Genomic DNA, 21,038 nt, shown 5'->3' with positions numbered 1-21,038 from the left:
TCACTCCGCTCTTCTCAAAGATTTGTGGAGGAAATCTTACATCCAACAGAATTAAATCAGTGCACATTCGATAAGAGAATTATGGCCAACATATGTAAATACTTTGCTGCTCATAGATATGATTGTTGTTATAACATTTTAAAGACAGTTTATACCAAATGTTCATGCTAAATGATAATAAAGTAGTTAGATCCTGAAATATGTTTAGTTTTGAAAGCCTTTTTTACTTTTCACTAGAGGAAAATACTAACCATTCTTTTTTTTGTGAAGTAGAACAGAAAATACTTTGCTTTGAACCTATCACAATAACTTGAGAACATTCAATAAAATAATACCAAATTAAAAAATAAGAGATGAATCATTTGAGAATAGAAATTGAGGCATTGAATTCCAATTATGTCATCAACATGTCATGTTCCCTCTTACCTAAATTGTTTTTGCAAACAAATAGCAAATAAATTGACTTAGTAAAAGTGATACATTCTGAAGAAAAAAAAAAAAAAAAAGTTCTATCCAAAACTTTACTCTGGTATGAAATGTTAGTATTTCTCACACCATGAGCATGAGTACATAAATCACAGTTTGGTAACTCTGATTCTGCCTGAGTTTTTTATTTTAAGTGCTGACGTCTCACATGAGCACAGAATCACAGAGTCATAGGATAGCTGAGGATGGGAGATCATTTAGTCTACGCCCTTGCCCAACACAAGGTCAGTTAGACAGCACCATGACCAACTGAGTGTTGAATATCTCCAGGGACGAAGCCCCTCCATTGCCCCAATCACTCCATTGTCCTGTTCCAAAGTTTGAGCACCCTCACAGTAAAAAAAAATAAAATACGTTTAAATGGAATTTCCTGTGTTTCAATTTGTACACATTACCTTTTGTCTTGTCACTGGATACCACTGAGAAAAATGTGACTTCATCTTTTTTACCCTCCCATGATGCATTTATACACCTTGACACAATCCCCACCGAGTTTTCTCCAAGCTGAATAATCACATCTCTCTCAGCTCCTTGTCATAAGAGTGATGCTACAGTCCATGAATCATCTTCACGTCCCTTCACAGGTCTCAATTCAGTATGTTCATGTCTTTCTTGTACTGGAGATCCCAGAACCAGACAAAAAATGATGTGTGAAAATGATGGAACTGTAAAAACACATGGAGGCAGGGAGTATAAGAAGAACGTAGGATAGGAAGAATTGTTAACATTTGTTTTAGACACCTTTAAAACTATTTGTAATTGATTTTAGGGACTTCTGAAATTGGCTATAGGGACAGTCTATCCCCATTATATTTTCCCTTCATCTTCTTCCCATACTTCTCTTGACAAGACTAGCAACTGTAAGTACACATAGTGTTTTTAGCTGTAGTGCTCTTCTAATGTTTTACTCAGGAATGTCATATTTCCAGTTTATAAATGAGGAATGGGGCATCTTCAAAGAGAATAAGTAATATGACAGAGATTGTAAAACCTCACATTGCTCATAAGATATCAGTCCCACAAGTGATCCTTGTTTCATGTTGACACCTCTGCTGTGTTCAGATATTTGGTACTGTTTGATGGCTGAAAAAGTGAACATGGTATTCCTTCAGATGACCAAGGATCAATCAGTTGTGAAAAGAAATAATGATGTGTCCATTGCTGCCTTTATCCAATAAGAGAATAAGTATTCTTGAGAGGTATAATTCTTTATTAAGACTTCTTGTGAAATTGGATGTAGACCCTGAAAGAGCAGTCCACTAAATGCTAATGGCCATAACGGTGCTAAGTTTCTTATACTAACACATGGACTGAGGGAACAACTGCTGGCCTCTGATCTCCACAGCAGGAAGCCAAGGTGGAAGGGATCTGGATGCAAAGATACCAGTGAGAGCACATTTCTCTCTGAGACTTGCTTTGTTCTCTGGAAATATATCTCCTCCTTTTTTAGAGCCAAAAATGGTCAAGTTTATTTTGACTGCAAGTGGTACCAAAGACACTAATTTTCCCCCCTCTAGAGCCATTATTCTATGAACTTTCAGCTGAAGCATCTACCCCTTCTATGTGGTAAGGGAACTATCTTGCTCAGACTAAGCAAGCCACAGAAAAAAAGACATCCATAGATGAGATCTAGGAAATAAAATGTGTCTGACAAGCATCATAGTGGTAATTCTGAACCCACTTATGTATCAGTGTTTATCAGCAGAGGGATGAACAAACAAGCATCAATTATGTCATACTATTTGCAATATTTTATTGTGTCTCTTCCAACATGGCCAAAGAAATGAATTTTACAGCTGATTCATGTGAAGGGGGGAGGGGAGGCAGAAGGAGAGGAAGAACCACAGCTGCACTTGCTGTAGGGCTTTTGACTTTTTCACTTTATGTGAGTGGTGCAACTGGAATCTGCTGTGTTTCATCAAACAAATGGCTCCCAGCAAGTAGGCAGTTTAACTTGATTAACCCAAGATGAATGTTACAAGTCTTACAGATCACAGAGGATTATGGCTGGGGAGATAAACAGTGGCAGCCCTAGCTTGTTACGGATGTCAGTGAAAGTCTGTGCATGTGGGTCCTATCAGGAGCTGCTGTATATTGGGTATTTTAATCTGTTTTTTGTTTTGCTGTTAATAATCAAGTCCCACACCATTATTTTTTTCTGCTTTGTGAAAGAAGGTGTCTGCCACAAGTCCTCTAAACCTTCATTGCAGCAAAGATCCTGGCTGTATATAAGAAAGATAGTCAAAAATATTCAGATTGGCTTGTCTTTGGATACATGATTTGAGAAGGTTTGGATGAGTGAAATCAAATATATAGCATGTACATTGCTAATTTAGATAATGGAAAATGGTAGTGGGTAGGAGCCGGTTTCATGTGAAAGGGTAGAGACATCTGAAATATTATGTATGCTGTACTGCAGTAGATAAAGTGACATCTGGTTCATTATCTATATGAACCAGATATCTATATTTATATATATATATATATAAATGAATTATATATATATGTATTCTATATAAATATATATAAATATTTCATTTTATATATGTATGGGGTATTTCAGCCCACAGAACAGTGCAGTGCAGCTATCCCTGAGTTAGCTCCTTAAAGCTAACTATGTTCACTATGAAACCTTAGAAACCTTATCACAGAGTGGGAGAGAGGGGAGTTTGAAAGGTAAAATTTGTCAGAGGTGGGAATGCGGAGCAAAACAGTAAGGAAAACACCAAGTTCAAAGCAGGAGAGAATGTGGAAAATGAAGCTACCTTCAAAAACCCAGCAGTCTCTGGATTTCTAGCCAAGGAAAAACTTTCATATATTCTACTGAATTATTGCTTATAATCCATCTAGTTCTCTAGAAGCACGTTTTCTTAAATTTGCCTTTTATCTTGAATATGAAAGCTGTTTTCATCAAACATATTGTATCATGTTATTTCCACTGAGCATTACAGCGTGGCAGTGCATTTCCTCTTTTCAAATTTTATTAGATTGGAGTGGTGGAGCACTATCAAGTATCTCACAAATTCTTAAAAATTGCTTAGATGTTACACAAAGTAATTCTTAATATGGTTGTTGCAAAGCAATTCACTAGATTTTGTGCAGTTATTGTGGTGTTCTTACATTAATATGTACAAGTTGGCATTGTACATAAATCATAATCAGTTATCAGAAGATGATAGCATATTTTTCTGCAGAAAGTATTGGATACTGGAATGGATTCTTTCATTTTGGAAGGAGGGTCTGTTTAGCTAGATTTGCTGTGTGAATTTTATCAAATAACACCACAGCGTGGGCAAGAAGAGTTCTATGGATCTCTGCTACACTATAAACACCCTTGCTAAGTCTGTTGTGTCACAGAAATTGAAGAACAAAATACTCTCGAGAGTCCCTGAAAACAGAGGATTAAGAACATCACCCTGCACAGAAATCCACACTGCCACTGCTCATGCAGTCTGTATCTTTTAGGCAGAAAAGTGGAGAGCTCTAATTTGGGGATTGTTGGGAGGTGGGGACAAGAACTAAGTTCAGTTGAATATTTTCTTTCTAATTTGAGGAAAAGGGAGATCAAAACAAAACAAACAAGCAAAAAAAAAAGTTAAGCTTTTCTAAAAAATGTGATACTGTGTTACAGCCAGGTAGTAGGGAACTGATGACTGGTCCCAGCCTCCAATCCTTTTTCTGATTTTGTGATAATTTGTTTCTCCTCTCTGCATTATTTAAAAACAACTATTTTTCCCTTATTACAGGTGACTCACTGGCACAGTCCATACTTCTTTGCCTATTTCCCTGCAGCCAGCTCCTTCCCAGCTCTTCTTGCAGACATGTTATGTGGTGGAATAGGATGTGTGGGCTTCTCTTGGGTAAGTTTATCAGGGTATTATGATTTTAAGCATTTCAGTAACATTCTTCAATGAAATCATTGATTAATAGCAGTGAAGTCACAAGACTAGTTTTATTGGTAAGTTTCCTTGACTAATTAAGTGTTTTCACTTAGATGCTCTGAATGATTCCAGTAGTAAAAGGATATTTTCCTCTTATCCCTGAAAAAATCAACAGCATTTAGAATTAGTAGTAGCAGTACAAGCTTACCAGTAACTCATTAAACAGTACGACTCTGTTGCCTGTCACTTGGTGGTGTTATTTAATGTGTCTTCGGGATGAATGGTAAACTATGTTTAAAAAAAACACATTCATATCAGATGGGCTCTTCTCAGAAAGGGTTGGTACTGGATGTGGGGGGAAAAAAATCCAACAGTTAAGATGTAAATCCTAGCTTTGACATTTGACAGTCACAGTTCTCTGTGAGGTCCAGTCTGACATTCCTAAAAAAGTAATAGGAACACGAAGCACAAAGTGGCCTTCAAGTCTCTAATTTAGTTGATGGAGTTTTCTCTATAGTCTAAAGACAGAGGGAGAAAGAGAGGGACTTGCTCTGGTGGATTCTATTTCTCTTCATGCCCTAATGAGGTTATTCCCTCTGTTCTGTTTTTCAATGCAGGCTGCAAGTCCAGCATGCACAGAGCTGGAGACTGTCATGCTGGATTGGCTAGGGAAGATGATTAATTTGCCTGAAGAGTTTTTAGCTGGGAAAGATGGACAAGGTGGAGGAGTCATTCAGGTAAGAGCGGACATGAAAAAAGAACATCAAGTATGTGGTCCTTACAATTTTGTAAAACCTTCATACCAAAACACTAATAAAGGAAAGATTATTTTTTTTCTGCCACCTGGCTTCCTTTCAAGTTTTCTGAAAGACTGATACACTGTGAGAATGATGATAGGTGAGTAGGAACACTCATGAAAGTAATGAACAAAACAAAGCTCTCAGATTCTCTTCTCCATGAAAAATTGATAGTGGCTCAATCTAACAGCACAATACGTGCTTAAAATTCAAATAATGATGTTGAAAAATCATGTAAGATTGAACCTTAATTTGCTTATAAGGTGAAGTGAACACTGGGAAGGTTAGTAGCAATGTGCAGTAATGTTTAATGTTTGAAAATAATTATAATAATAAGCAACAACAACAAAACCCTTCACAACGATAAATATACCTGAGGATTATGCAAAGACCACCATGAAAAGGAGTTACAAAGTCTTCCATAAAGTTCATGTTAAACATATTTAAGTATTTGCTTCACTCAGGTTCCAAAACAGCCTTTCTTTTTTGAGAAAAGTGTCAGAGATTAAGCAATGGAGAAGAATATAGCAGAGAACCTACTATATTTAGAAATAACATACTAAAAAAAAATCTATTTATCTTTTTCAAATAAGTTGATATGATTTTAAGAAGTTTTCCTTATATAATAAAGTGAAATATTAGAAAGTTAGAATAAAATGAAGATGCTTAAAATTTGAGCCTAAAGGGTTCTGTCATTAGATACTGCATTGTAGCCCAAAAATTGTATTATCTTAAAAAATAAAACAAATTTTGGAAAGCTGACTGCTTAATGAAAGCCTACAATGTCTGAACAGAGTATTTGTACAATCATGAATATATTGTCAGTGGACAAACTTGCATGTATAGTAAAACTATTATATTTGTCTGCTATGGCTTGTTCCTCTAGTGCATGTTTCTACAAATGCACAGACTTTGGTCACTCTATTCATCTAATTAAAATAGATATTTTCTCTGGTAAGGGCTGAATTTTAAGTAGTTTTTCTGTGCTCCTTTGATAATCTCTGAAGTCTTGTGATTGGAGATGAGGGCACAATCTGTTTTATCCCGAGATAGGCTTCTAAAATACATCTGAACTTTATGCTAAAAGTGGGGGCTTCTTTCTTTGATCTCAGTTGCAACTGCCTACAGCATATTCCAATCAATTCTGCCTAACACCTTTCCAGGCAAGCATGAATTTAACTCAACTGCTGTAATTTTCCAAGGCAGACCAGCACCTACACCAATGTGTCTGCAGAGTAACTCTTTACTCATGGTGCTTCCACTGCTAGGACCTTTTTCATTACAGTTACAAGGGAGGGGGCTATGTTCAAGAAACCCAGCTTTCGTCATGCATCTCTGTTATTTATTTTCTACCAGTGAAAGCAAGCAATTATGCCTGATGATTATCAGGAGGAAATACTGCCCTTCCAGGCTGACAGTGCTGGATTGCCCATAATTTTCATCAGATACCAGTCAGTTTCAAGAATCGAAAGTGTGCTCTGTGTTCCTGCTTCTGATGAAGTCATTTGTGCTGCATATCTTCTTGTCTTGCTCTTGAAACAATAATGATATAAATAAGAAAGCATGAGGCAAAAGCAACATGAGCGTGTGAAAGTGCCAGTCATTCCCTTGGTAAATACCAAGTAATTATTGTAGTATTGGGTAAAATGGAGCCTGTGAAAATTAGCTCTTAATTACATCTGAAAGTCTATGTCAATATGAAGCACTTTGTTGTGAGCATGATGACACTTGAAAATGGCAGAAGATGAAAGAAAATTTCAGTTCAGAGCTCTGGTGGACATGAACATCAGCTCTTACTGATATTTTTTCCGCCTCTTGAGCCTGCTTGCCATGGCAACCTTTGTTTGCTTGCGGTAAAAGGAAAGGTATCATCATCCTTCACTTAATGCAGAATACAGCATTCAAGAGGAGACAAAAACAGCTTTTAAAAATGAGAAAGCAACTTTCTTCCTGAAGCTTGTCTGAACATAGCACACATATCCTGCTGTTCACTCTAGATAAACTGCTGAAAAGTGTACATACTTTGAATTTTAAAGAGTTTTCTTTAAACTGCAAAGAAAAAGTATTTTAAGAGTGAAACAAAATTAGACTCAGCCTATCTTTGGTCTGGCAAGAAACACTCCCGATTTATCTTTCTTGTCAGTAAGCCGAGGACTTCAAGAACCATGGGATTTTTTCCTCAAAATTATTTAGTGAAAGAATGGTGCCAAATGAATAAAATGACCTTACAAACCACGCTTTGCAAACACTGTTATTCAAAACAGGTGACTAATGGAAATTGAGGCAGAGTAAAGAGGCATGCATCTATCAAGAGACACCCAAATGCATTTCCAGGTGCCTTTAGGTTATATTCCAGCTTTGCTAAATGGAGGCAAGATTCAGCTGCACAGCAGGCCCTTTCCTGTTCAACCTTGCTTCCATGTAATGAAATTCATACAAGAATTGTTGCATTTGCTGATTAGGCACCAGCCTGGATGAACAACAGCTAGGATGCCAGAACATCTTGTGGCACTCCTCAGAAGAATGAGACTGTACTTGGGCCCACTCAGCCAGGCAGTCTGCAGAATGGTGGAGGCTTAAATTTACAGGTCTCAAATTAATGCCTTCACCTTTTGAATTTCCTACAGCCATTTTCATGGATATATCTGTTCACATTTCTTAAACATATATTCCCTATATGTCTTGGAAAGACACTAACAGTTTTACAAGGCCTTTACATTTCCAAAAACAAAGAAAAAACATATAAAGTCATTTTCTATGCATATACTTGAAAGATTTTCAAGTGTCTCCTTAAATATGTATTAAAATAACAGTATCAGTATTTTTTTCACATATATTAAATGCAGGGGTGCTAGAGTGACCTTTACTGTGAATAACTTAGGTTTAGAAAGGTTGCTCTGCTTGACTTGTCTGATACAAGATGGAATTAGGCTAAAATGTGTACACAGGTTTCATGTTGCTCAACCTCATGCAGGCATACAACTTTCCTGAAAAACTGTATAAACACCACAAGAAGTTGCAACAGTTTGCAAAAATGAGAAGTATTCTCCTACTGAATCACTGGAAAGGGTATTTTTGGCAATATAGTCTGATTAGACAGGCCCATTATGATTGTCTTCTGGTAATGCAGGGTTCTTTAGGAGTTTATTTACAGCTTGTGAGAAAACAAACCAAAATGTGCACATACCAAAACAAGCAAACAAGCAGAAACCAAACAGCTTCTCAGCAAACAGATGGCATTCTTGACTAAAATATTCTTCATACCTCCTTGATATCTTGATCTTCAGAAAACTGGCCACCAAGGACCCGAGTTGTCATAATCTAGCTCACAGCTGTTTCTTATCTAATGGTGTGCTGAGCATGGCAGAAACAGTTTTGGTAACAAAGATCTGATGAGAGAAATTTCTCATCAGGAAGTTTACACTATGTGAGATTCATCCCTCACTTTGTCAGCTAAACACTGAACACACAAGGCACCTTTAGAGGACTAGTCACCTCATGCCAGGATTTTGTCTAAATCAGAATTATTGCTTTCTGGATAAACCTTATCTTTCTCTGTACTAGGGCACGCTTAACAATTAGGCTATCTGAGATATCTAGCTTTTTAGATGGCTTAAGTAAGATAAAATCAGGTTTTGAAAGTTCTTCATTTGTAAGGTAGCATGGCAATGCATTTAATAAATGTCTAAGGGCTGTCATTTTTCCTGTTTACTCCATTCAATTACAGCTGGATTGAGGGCTTACTCAATGTTGAGATGTTGATGTGTAAAAGGCAGCTCTGTCTCTCATGAATAGCTCAGCTAACTTCAGTGTTAATTAGGAGAAAGTCTAAGTTCAGCGGGATCATTTTCTTGTACGAAATCTGTAGAATTAGGCCCATCCTGAGGGAAGAAATAAGACTTCCTAAATAATTAATCGTTTTTTTGTAATTAGTATGTATACACAGGTTTTCAGTAGAGGGAGGGTAGAATTTTGATACAGAATAAGAAATATCACTTCAAAACCAGCTTGTTGACTGGGGATATTTATGAGACATTAAAAGAAGCAACTGTATTCATTGCAGGGGTACGTGCTTGGCAGAGGAAGGCTGACGTGACAATTGCTCAACTTTGAAAGTACCTAAAAACTCTCTCTTGCATATGGACACCCAAAAGCAATGACATTTATGAACATGTGCTTACAAAATGTTTCTTGTAGCTTAAAAGAGCAGTTTAAAGCACGTTTCATCTGCCTGTTCTAGAGAAAAATAGACAAAATAACTTGTGGAAACTTGTATTCTCCCTTGAAATTTGCAGAACAGTTAATAAAAAATTCCCCATCTTTATTGCCACAGAGTATCCAATACAAATTTAAATTCTTTATATTTTGTTAGTCACAGTGCAATTCAGAAATACTGGGTGACTGTTCCTTTAATCTGTGTTTTTGATGAAGGGAAAGTATATAACTAACACTTGGAAAAACAGTCAGCTATATTGAATCATAGCTTTTTTGCTTTTTCTGTGCTTTTTCTCTTTTGACCACAGCAATTGACTTTCCCAGGGTAACTCTAAATATCATATAAGCTACGCACATTGCCTGACAGAAATAAATGTTGTCAGTCAGATTCTAATTGAAGTTTTATGTGTGGAGATCCAGAGTAGCAGAAATAAACAGTTACTCTGCCATTGCTATCGGTCAATAGATGATCAGTGTCTGATTCTTGAGAGTCTTTTTACATGCCTTTAAGCCTGTGAGTCCAGCTTTCTAGCACTGATTGCAAGGTTGGTGCCTAAACTGAACATGCATAGAAATTACAGAGAGCAGACAAAAAGAGGCATCAGGGAAGAAGAGACAAAAGTCAAACAGTTTCCTCCCTTGCTGTCATGCATACTCTTAGGAAGCATGAAATTCCGCAATTTCTCATATGCAGTTTCTGTTACCAACTTCACAAATTCATACAAAAGAAAATGGTACTTTTCTTTTGGAATGTCTTCCTTTTGAATTTTCCTTCAACTTGTCCCACAGGGAAGTGCAAGCGAGGCCACCCTGATTTCGCTGCTTGCTGCAAGAACAAAAACTATTAGGCGGGTGCAGTCAGAAAACCCTGAGTTAACAGAGGCAGACATCATGGGCAGGCTAGTGGCCTATGCTTCTGATCAGGTGAGTACCTCTCAAAAACATGGACCTGGAAACATAATGTCTATACTTAAAACTTCAGCCATCTCAATAGTCGAATTAATGTACAGTCTCTTTGGATAGGGGACTAATTGGTTTTGCTTGTTTAAATCTTATAGTACAGCATAAGCGGGCTGGAATGTATGTGTGCTACCATAATACAAATAGTAACTATCTGGAGATCAGTGTCACATAAGTATTGCATCTCTGAAAAAAAATCTCATTTGAAGTAAATAAAGATATTTGAGTAAGGTGTTAATTTCAGTTGTGGAGTAAGTCTAGACAAACTTTTCTCACATCTAGGCTTGTGTGTCCATGTGTGCGCACATTATTTTCCTCTTATGTGAATACCTGAAAACACACAACCATACATCCTCCCCCATATGCGTGCCCGTGCATGCACACAGACAAGCCAACTGCATGAATATAAAGCAAATTTTTCATAGTACTTGAAGAAGCCCAAAATCTCCATGCATCAATCCAGCTGAGAAATCTTCTAAGAAAACAGAATATGTAATCCTTGATTTCTGTGAGTGCTATTTAGCAGACTGAATTAAGCTAAATTCTCAGCAGGCCAGGGCTGTGAGAGGCTTTTACTACTAATGAAAGCAAATTTTAGTCTTATGAGTTCTGCTGCTCCTACCTTTCTAAAACTCTAATCCTACTGAAGGGCCAAGCAGTGTTGCTTCTCTCAATAGCTGTGACATTTTCTTATCTAAATGTCAATGAGATAGAAGGAAAATTCTTAGCACTTGATGTTTAATTCAAAGTAATATCTGATTATATAAAATAAAATGACTGGGTTTTAGGTTTGCCTCATTTTACTACTAAGTGTATGTTATAAAGCAGTGGAAAGCAATTAAAGAGTACATTTTCAGTTTGCTGGTGAGAAAAAGGACTACAGCTGTAAGGTGAGAGCCATCAGGACAAGAATATATGAGGAAAGATAACTGTTTTCAAATGACAAAAAGGATTTTTGTTCTTTTTTTTTTTTCTTTTTTGTCTGGAGTGCAAAGGTCTGTGTTCTGCAGATCACCAGTCCCAGGTCTCAAACTCTAACCCCGTAGTGCACAAAGCCTGTTACTTGTTTTCATTTTTTTGACCCATGTAAATGTCTGACCTGAAATGAGAACTGACAGGCCTCCATGCCTGCTGAAGGTCAGGGGATCTTATGTTTACTGAAGGATTTGCCTTAAGATATTGCTGATCTTTCAAAGCAGATTGTTGCAGAGCTCGCCAGTCCTTCTCCATTAAGAACAGACCTGCGTGACTCATAGGCAGTAATCCACAAAAGAAAGTAAGCCTAAACCATGCTGTGGCAGAGAAAACCATGCACCAACAGAGCGAAACAGTGCAAGACTGCTTTAGGAAGGAGGCAAAGACCTGACCAGTAGGGAGGCCCAGAGCAGAAAGCTGAACTCAGATCTCGCATATCTTAGGAGATCATTTTAGCTTCCAGTTATTTCAGGAAAGTCTCTTTCCCATTGAAATTGTTCTGCTTTGTATTAATGAGTACAGAGCAGGACTGGCAACAAAGCTTTCCCCAGTGACTACTTGAGGGTTTGGAGCTGAGAGAAGCACCGGGGCTGTGCTGGCTGAGGCATGTATTGTGAGAGCCGCTGAATGTGAGACCTCAGAGCTGGGAGGAGCATCCAGCTACCCCTGGCAGTGCTCACCCAAATGTTTGGGACCAGGACAGAAGTAAGGGTAGTCATTTGATGTTCTCAGATTTTCTCAGACCATCTTCATCAACTTTTGTTTTGTTTCGTTTCCTCTGGCTGCCTCAAGCAGCTGCCCACTCATTTCACCAGCTCCTGCTTGGTTCCTTGCTGTCCTTGAGCATGGTGGGAGATTCCTGAGTACTTTGCTGAGCACTGGGTCAGCAGCAGGTCCCTAAAGATTAGTAATCCAAATGAATCTTGGTGTTTTTAACCTTAAAATTGTAAATGGCTATAGTTATCAAAGAGCTTTGTTACAATTTTGAAGACTTGAGGAAGCAATTCTCAGGTTCTGACTAGCTAAGAACCTCAGTGTATTGCCATAGCTTACTTATTTACGATTCTTACCTTGTACAATTTGGTTATAAAATACCTCTTTCCATTGTATACTTGAATGAAGTATTGTATTACTATGGTAAACACATTGTGTTCCACTTCAAAGGCAGGCTCCATGCGTCTAGACTTCCAAGTTTTCTCAAACCGGTGCCTAATTAGTTGACTGAAGTAGTTTAACAAGAGGCACTATTGAGGTGCAAGTTAATAGTAAATCTACCTTTAAAATGTGTTCCATGGATATGTTGAAGTTGAAAGGCAGAAACTTTATCTTCATCTAGTCTTGTTCAACTTATGTTTTGGGTTAATCTTCTCCATGATTACAAGCTAATTAGAACAGAATTAGTAAGTGCTCTTGTACGCACTAGCAAGAATCAACAAGAATAGCACAGACATTATGAATGAGAGCATTCAGGACATGACAAGATGGAGAATTTTTCAAATTATTGATGATTAATGAAATATCAGAAGGTGAAAGATAAGGTAGTTTTGTTTGTTTGATTGATTTTTTGGTTTAGCCATGCCTTAAAAGAGTATTTTGTGGCTAAACATACCTTTTATTATCAATACATTATTATTGTATTGTGCTTCACATTTTAAAAAATTTCTTAGTAATTTACTTCTCTTTTATGAGTTGTTCTTTATGTTCTAAAAAAATATATTATTGTAGGAGAATCCAAATAAAATGGATTATATGCAAAATAAATTTGTGAGAATAATCCTTAGTTACCTAAAAAAAATAAACGAATGATTGAACAGCAAATTATTTAGTAGGTAATCAAAAACAAATGGGTCATGCAAGACAATATCTCAGCCTATACTATATCATGTCATATATATTTTTATGGTTTGGTAAAGTGTATAGCATAAAAATATGCTCTCGAGCAACTAAATTATTATCAGGCAGGATGATTATCTGCATAGTTTTTGGTTGATCTGGAGCCAAATCCTGAAGCTCATAATCAATTCTGCCTAATTGAAAGCAAGTTAATTAAAGCTCTCACTAAGGTTAATTGAATTCTTGTCTGAATGAGACCATGGCAATAGTTTTAAGAATACTTCAGGATTTCTGGTGGTGTATTTGTCTATGTGTGTGTATGAGTCTGTGTATATATATATATATATGTGCGCCCATCTGTCTGTGTGTCTATCTATATGAAAGAAAGAGAGACAGTCCTTAATAATATATGTTACATACCAGCAACAGTTCCAGGGTCTCAAGTGTTGCTTTACTTTAAATAAATGATTCTTTCTTTCAAATTCAAATGAACTTCTTACATTCCAATAAAAGGTGTCTGTCTTAAAACTTTCCCATTTCCTTGCAGGCTCATTCATCAGTGGAAAGGGCTGCATTAATCGGTGGTGTGAAGATTAAAAATGTTTCTTCAGATGATAAATTTACTGTTTGTGGTTCAGCCCTAAAGAAAGTTTTGGATGAAGACAAAGCTTCTGGTCTTATCCCATTCTTTGTGAGTACTGGATTTTAATTCATCAGTGGATTTATTCTCATAAACTGTTTTTGAGATGGGGAGATGATCTTATTCCTAACAGAGGGATTGATAGGCAGAATAGCCCATCAGTAGTTTCCATGAATGTTCTTCATACACGTGAACTTTGCTAGAGTCATTTCAAATATTTATACATTCATGAAAATAACTGTAATCTAGGGCATTCTTGAAATTTAAGAGGCACTTTGCAGGAGAAGCAATTCATTTGACCAGCTGGTTGCACTTGTGGGCAAAAATGATGTTTTAAAAGGAGATGAAGTTACACTAGACAGTTGAATAAATTCAGGTGAATTTTGTATTTGCATCTAATCCTGCAACATTATAATCTCCTGGCACTTGAGTTCCAAATCACCTTTTCTACAAAGGTACAGCTTGATTTTTCAGGTTCTAACTTACATGTAAAACAAATCAAGCGATATCTTTAAAGGATGGTATCTCAATTTAAGCAAAAACAAACAAACAAACAAAAAAAACCACCACTTTCCCATCCTCACTACTTTAGCAAAGAAAGGAACCTCCATAATGTACGCCAAATATCAACAAAATTAGACGTTGTCAGACAGGTATTTGTGAGTATGTGACTTATCTCTAACAAGTCAGCTATAGCAAATCTGGCTGTGGCGGTTTGAGGTGTCATCCATTGTTTTTATCTGCCTACTTTCCTTTTCAGAGATTCTTGCTTCCACAGTACACCAGAAAAAGCAAATTGTTTGTATCTCAGTAGCTAATGCTCATAATCCTGCAGTTTTTGACAGAGAACAGTTGTAGATTGCTTACAATTGGATAGTTTGGTTCTTCTATTATCAGTACCTGATTAAAAAGAATATTTGATTATTCATCAGATCAACTCCTTCTGTCAGGTCAGAACACCATCTCACAAATTCTATTTATTTATTTATTTATGTTTGGTGGAGTAACTAACTTTTTTTTTTTTTTCTTACATCAAAAATGTTTTCCTCATTTCCAAGCACTATTCATCTACAAAACTTGGTATCTTGATATAGACCATGATCTGCATGGACTTATAAGTGGGTGCAATATGCTAGCAATAATATGTTTTTACTGGCCTTCCATTAAAGAAAAGCTCCTTCAGAAATGTTCAGAAATGTGATTTTTTAAACAGAGTCAAAATATCTTTTTTTTTTTTCTCTCCCCAGAAAAGCCATGTCTGACAACAATTGTTCTTTTCTTTCATGTGGTAACATTTTGAAAAGTGCTAATGTGACTTAGATTTCTATGAACTGTTTCAGAAAAAAAAAAAAAAAAAAAAAAAAAAGAAAATAGCAGATTAAGCTTGCTTACAGTCATGGATAAGTGCCAAATGGGACAAAGAAGCTTAAATTTCACAAAGCCTTTTGAATATGTAATCTTTTTACTCTTGTTATTACCCTTTAGTTTTATGTATTATGAGGATGAATAGAATGAAAAGTGTTTGTCATATGTGCAGTATGCTGCAAGTTTTGAGGCTGTTTAGAATTGGCAAGTCTTTGGGATAACCAAGCACATCCCATCATTTGCTTTGTAATATCAAAAGCCTATGATTGAGAAACAAAGCATCTATAGTGCTGCTTACATGAACTTTCTTCTGCTCCTGTTGACGTGGAGATACACCGTAAGGTGTGTTTTATTTCTCTGTTATGTTACACTAGCTCATAATATTTGATATAAGGTCCTATTTGTTTATCTTTTTGTTAATTTTAAAGAATTCCACGTACAGCATTATATCACGTTTCCTCACATTAACAAGAAAGTTAATGTTTTCTCCTCATCTTCTGTCCGTTAACAAAAAATACAGCTTGTCCCCCATAAATATTCATTCCTTATTAATCTTTCTATGTTTAGCAAGAGGAAATAAAAAATTCTGTTTTATGCATTCAGCAACACCTTTACAAAAGGTGATTCAACTGTTGTTTTTTTCTTCCTCTGTTTGCTTAGCTGTGCAAAACAGGCTTTCAAAGGCAGCACAGGCTCAGTCTGTGTTAATATGGCCTGTGCCAGGTCTTCCATTTATTTGTATACATAAAACATGTCAGCTTAGATTAAACTAGATCTCATTATCCTTATGGTTGGCCTCTTAACTCAAAAGGTGTGTTAATTCTCTGTCATGCTGAGCAGCAGTCCATGCACTGTATTAATGCTCCCTTTTCTGGCTTGCAGATTTCAAAAGCCTTTCCATTTCTTTTGTTCTTGAGTAATTTGGTGCTATTTTATTTTGTTCTGGTGACAAAGATATGCACATTGCCAAGGAAACACCTTACGCCACTTTATTCCTTGTCTCCCTGTATTCACTGATCCTTCACTAAGGCGAGTGATTCAACATGAAAGCAAAAAGTTTAACAGAAGAAATTCTGCCCGAAGAGACTTGGAAGAGCAGAGAGAAAATTCCTAATGAAGAGATCTTGGTTGCGTCCAAGCTGATGCACTCTTATCAGCAAAAGAAAAGTTTTCTAGGGAATTAAAGGGAAAATGTAAGCAAATTTTCATGGTTTATATGCATGGTCCTGCTCTTAAATTCAGTGAACAAATGAGGAGTCATTATACTGAAGTTGCTTGCAGAGGTGAGTGGAGAATCAGGGGGTGCATTTGCTTGATGTGAAGGAGGTTCTGTCATTACAGCAAGCTGGTCATTACAAGTTTGCTTTTCACATACTTAAGATTTGGTAATCAGCTTTTTTTTTGTTGTTTGTTTGTTTGTTTGTTTGTAGGGAGAAATTATCTTTAAAAAGAACCTTAAGAACCTTTTATTTCTTATCCACCATCTTTTAGCACTAGGAACGTGTATATCGCTTCGTTGAGTGTAAACTGCTGCCAAACAATATACCCGAACCTCTACCTGTATTTCTTTTTTTTTTTTTTTTTTTTTTTTTTTTTAATTTCAGGCTTGTGTTATTATGTCTCTTTCAAAATACTTATGAGGAAATTGAACAGGGACATATTTTGATACCATTAAGCAGGCAGACCATGCAAGCAATACACTTAACCATGTCAAGTGCTGAGGAGCCTAACATGCCATGATTTACTGAGGAGCGATTTCCAAGTGTGGCTGATTCTCAGCCCCTCATCAGGCCACCAGTGAAGGGGGAGCATTAAAGCATGTGCTGAAGCCATGTTCATGTCATTAATTATAAACATTAACTAGAGGTTAAGCACATGCTTAAATGCTTTTCTCCGTTGGGTCCTATGCTCCCAGATTAAGGTAGGCCTCCACATTGGATGAGTGTTGATTGGGATACCCAAATGTGGAGACCACTAAGTTAGGCATTAGTGAATTCAGAAATAGGGCCCGCTGCATTCAAGCCTTGTGTGTAAGTGGTCTGTGGGTTTTATGCTGTCTATCATAAATCAACACTGATATATTGCAGCTGGCACATATATATAGTACAATACACTTCAGCCGGCTCATCCAGTATCATGCTGCTGTAATGTGATCTCTTTGCTGCTGAACAAAGGCCCAGCACGAAATCTCTCCGATTCTAGCTGAAATGACTCGTCTGAATGATGATCTGCAGGATATTAAGAAAGAGGCTGTTTGTATCCAGACTCACTCGGGAAACAATAAATCAGAGTTAGACTGACAGAGGAGCCATCTTTTCAGAAGGACTTAGATCCTGACCACAGACTGCCATTTGGAAGAAGTATTCTTGAGACACATACACACAGATAGGGCAATGTTTCTTAGCCCACAGTTTGCAAATCATTACTGTTTCATTAGGTATTGGCTGTGGCTTGGTGGACTATTGCAGTTTTCTTCAAGCCACAGACATTCCCATGAGCGCAAGCTGGCAAACAACTGAATAGGAGAAAAAAATAATAAGAGAACATGGAAAGTTCTGTCTCGTTTCAGTTAATTGCAAATGAAAAGCTCTGTGGTGAAACTATGCAGTATGTGTCCGCATCTTTTTAAAGAGCTGTGGGAGGTCTTAGGTTAAAACGATTGAGAGTCATTGCTCTCGGGCATCATAAAGATTCATGCATGTTCCCTGCCACAGCTCTTGATTTCAGGAAAGTAATATCTGGGATGACTGATGCACACGTTTTAGCTGCTTTGTATTTGCAACTGGGGCTGAGTCAAATTTGAAGTGTGCAGCCTGAAAGAGCTAAGGCCTGCAGGCTGTACTGAGCCATCAGTCCCATTTCTGCCGCGCAGCCTGTCCCCCACCCCTTGCACAAATGTGATTTTCCTGGTGTTACACAGGTTACAAATTAAGTTAGATTCATTGGTTAGTACTGAGGCAGGGCAGTGAGAGCCCTGACAAGAGCAAATGCTGTCATTTTAAGTGGGTTCTGAGAATTAAAACAAGTAGCTTTGAGGCTTAGACACCTGCAGAGAGGACAAGAAAATTATTTTAGAAAGTGAGGTATACTTTACAGAATAAGCCATTATTTAAATTACTAAGCATATTTTTGAACTCATATAATCTCTCATTGAAGCAACATATTCCTTATACTGATTAGAGGGAACATACTTTAGCTGCACTACAACAGTAATAACAATAATTTGTAACTCTCTGTTGTGAAATTGCCATGATTATTTTAATTGCTGGACTCAGCAGCAATTCACCCTAATCTTATCTGAAAGTCCACAACCTATTATTATAAAATATACGCATAAAAGCAGAGCTAATTCTATAGTGCACGCTTTATTTTGGTATTTTTCCAATCTAATCAGTTAACCACTATTTTTTATGTGTTTTAAAAAAACTGATTTTTCATTATGGTATTTCTTGTGACCCAATTTGTAGATCTGCAGTTCAGCCAAAGATGAAATATAGACTTCTCGTGACTGTGGGAACATCTCGGGTAGAAAATAATGTGATAAATATATTTTATTTTACTTCATATGAGCATGTTCTACTAGGAAAAAAAGGGAGCAACCTTATTTCTTTTTTTTTTTTTAAATATCCTGCACTTTCTTTAAGGCAACCTCCTTCAAAAGATGATTGAATGATTGAACTTCCAGAGAGCTCATAAATGTACCTCAGGGCACTGTAACCAGTCTGTTCTTCTAGCGTCTCAGGAATATGGGAAGACCCAGTATAGATGAAGGTTAGATCATCTGGGGAGAAAAATGCATTAGCAGTAAAGTTTGTTATCTGCATATTCAATGTGCTTCTCATTTTCTGAACTGAATTTGTTTCAAACTCAGGTTCTTAGTAGACTCATACAGAAAAAATGCTGAATTGTCCCTTTCTTATTTTAATAATCACTTTTCTCATAGCCAACATTTTTTATTAGTGCAATGAAATCTGGTTATGGGTATTACTGTAATTATCAAATTGGGGGAACATGTGAGCTGCAAGGAATAAAATATTTTCAGGATTTTTTATGAATACATTTAAGCAGGTCTGCACAGTAGAAAGGCAGTATATGACTTCCTCTAAGAGTGTACCTAAATTTATATGTATTGAATATGTTCAATTTAATAGAAAAAATCAGCTCCCTAGAAGAAGTTTAAATTAACTGTGTATGGCACAGTGTAGATGCAAATATGTTCAAAAGCATACTTGAAAAAGAGGTTTTACATCTCTAGTAACTGAGGATTTAATCAACTCAATATTATTGGTATGCATTATTTAAAATTTCTGTCTTTCTGAATATATAATTTCCTGGTCTTTTTACAGGATATTTATGTTAGTATGGAATTTTCTAGTAAATTTGAAAAATCTAGTTTAATGGGTATTAAACAACCATCTCTCACCTTGCACAAATCTGCTAAAAATTTGGAACATGCAAATGAAAATCCCATCAAATTTAACTGACTCTTTGTTTGAAAATCAGATTATTTTTCTAAGATGTCATTCTTTTCTAATACGCTGTTACTAGTTTGTTTCATTGAATGAAAGGAAAAAACAAACAAACAAACAACTTTGTGGGAAATATGAAAAAAATACATAAACGCTTTTAAAGTTCATGAGAAGTTGTTGTTAGGACTAGTTAGGGAACTCCCAAAAGAGAAAACCAACTTTTATCCTGAAATGTGTACAGGACCTGTTTCAAGATATGACTGGAGATGACACTTAACAGTCTCCAGTATCCAATAGCTGGTAGAAGTGAAAATGTTAACAAAATCACTAGCTTCAAAGAGAGTGACAACTTTCAAGTGAGGATGTGCTTTTGATGGAACACATAAAAGGGTAAATATTGGCAGATATCAAGCAGACTGCTTAAGTAGAGCAGGAATGCTTTGTGTAGATGCGTATCACCTTTTAAAAAAGAAGGGAAAAGATTTTTTTCAGGAATCCTCCTGGAAAAGTTCACATATATTAGCATTTGTGTAATGGGAACTCCTAAAATGAAGGAGGTATCAGTGCCATTCAGAAGAGCTACCACGTGAATGTCCAAGCTAGAAGAATAGAAAAGTATACAATGTCAAGCTGAATGTGGCATTGGGCTAAAACAGATCAGAGGATTTGGCAAACAACTTGCTATTGGCATAATAGCACTACATTATTTTTTCTCAGAAGAAGAGAGACAGCAAGCCAAAAGCCGGTGAGGCCACAGCAGGTAACCTAAAGCCTTTATTTGCTACAGACGTGCTTACTCACGTAAGAGAACAGACCAAAAGGCCACCCAGTGCCCACGCTCCTGCCACCAGCTGCACCTCCCAGCTGAGGTGCATCAGAAAAATTTCCACATCAGGAAATTTTTCCTGACGGTGTTATTTCTGCGACAAGGACCAGCAGTGAACCCAGAGGCCCTGTGTACCTGCCCATTATGGAGCTGCCAGACAAAAATGCTCTGTGTGGAGTTTTAATGTGTATTTGTATCTATATTTTGCTAAGACAGCACGTTTGTTTTCTGAAAGGTGTAGTGGATGGACAAGTATCATCTAGGTGTTCCTTTCTCTTCTTAAAGGATTTGTCATGAATTCACAGAGGGACCTGCATGTGCACAAAATAGAAAAACTGCAAAATTTGTCTAGATGTAGAAGGACAGGGAAAAACACTGAAAGCAAAAGATGGTACATCTGGTTTCTGGGTTATAATTCTGGCTGCATATTCCCAGTAACTTACCGTAGTTTATTTTCACTTGATTATATTCTCTCACTACTGTGAAACTTTCTTCATTATAATATGTAGCCTCTGCTTTTGGTCATGTAGCAGGAGACATTAAATGAGGACTTAACAGGATGAAGGAAGCATGGTTCCAGATTTTTAGGAT

The 21,038-nt window shown here is 36.8% G+C and overlaps 1 protein-coding gene across 1 annotated transcript in view; it reads left to right on the top strand.

The window, feature by feature from the left end:
• Positions 1-21,038, top strand: part of LOC311432464 (uncharacterized protein) — a 77,788-nt gene that overhangs the window by 24,058 nt on the left and 32,692 nt on the right. The window contains exons 3-6 of the mRNA XM_084510913.1: positions 4,233-4,346; positions 4,985-5,104; positions 10,169-10,303; positions 13,695-13,838. Coding sequence (XP_084367039.1) covers positions 4,233-4,346; positions 4,985-5,104; positions 10,169-10,303; positions 13,695-13,838 — 513 coding nt within the window. The remainder of the gene's footprint in view (positions 1-4,232; positions 4,347-4,984; positions 5,105-10,168; positions 10,304-13,694; positions 13,839-21,038) is intronic.

The sequence above is a fragment of the Aythya ferina genome, assembly GCF_964211825.1.
Source record: "Aythya ferina genome assembly, chromosome: 2".
Classification (NCBI taxonomy): domain Eukaryota; kingdom Metazoa; phylum Chordata; class Aves; order Anseriformes; family Anatidae; genus Aythya; species Aythya ferina.
Note: the sequence above shows the minus strand (reverse complement) of the source record. Positions and strands in the feature narration are given on the sequence as shown.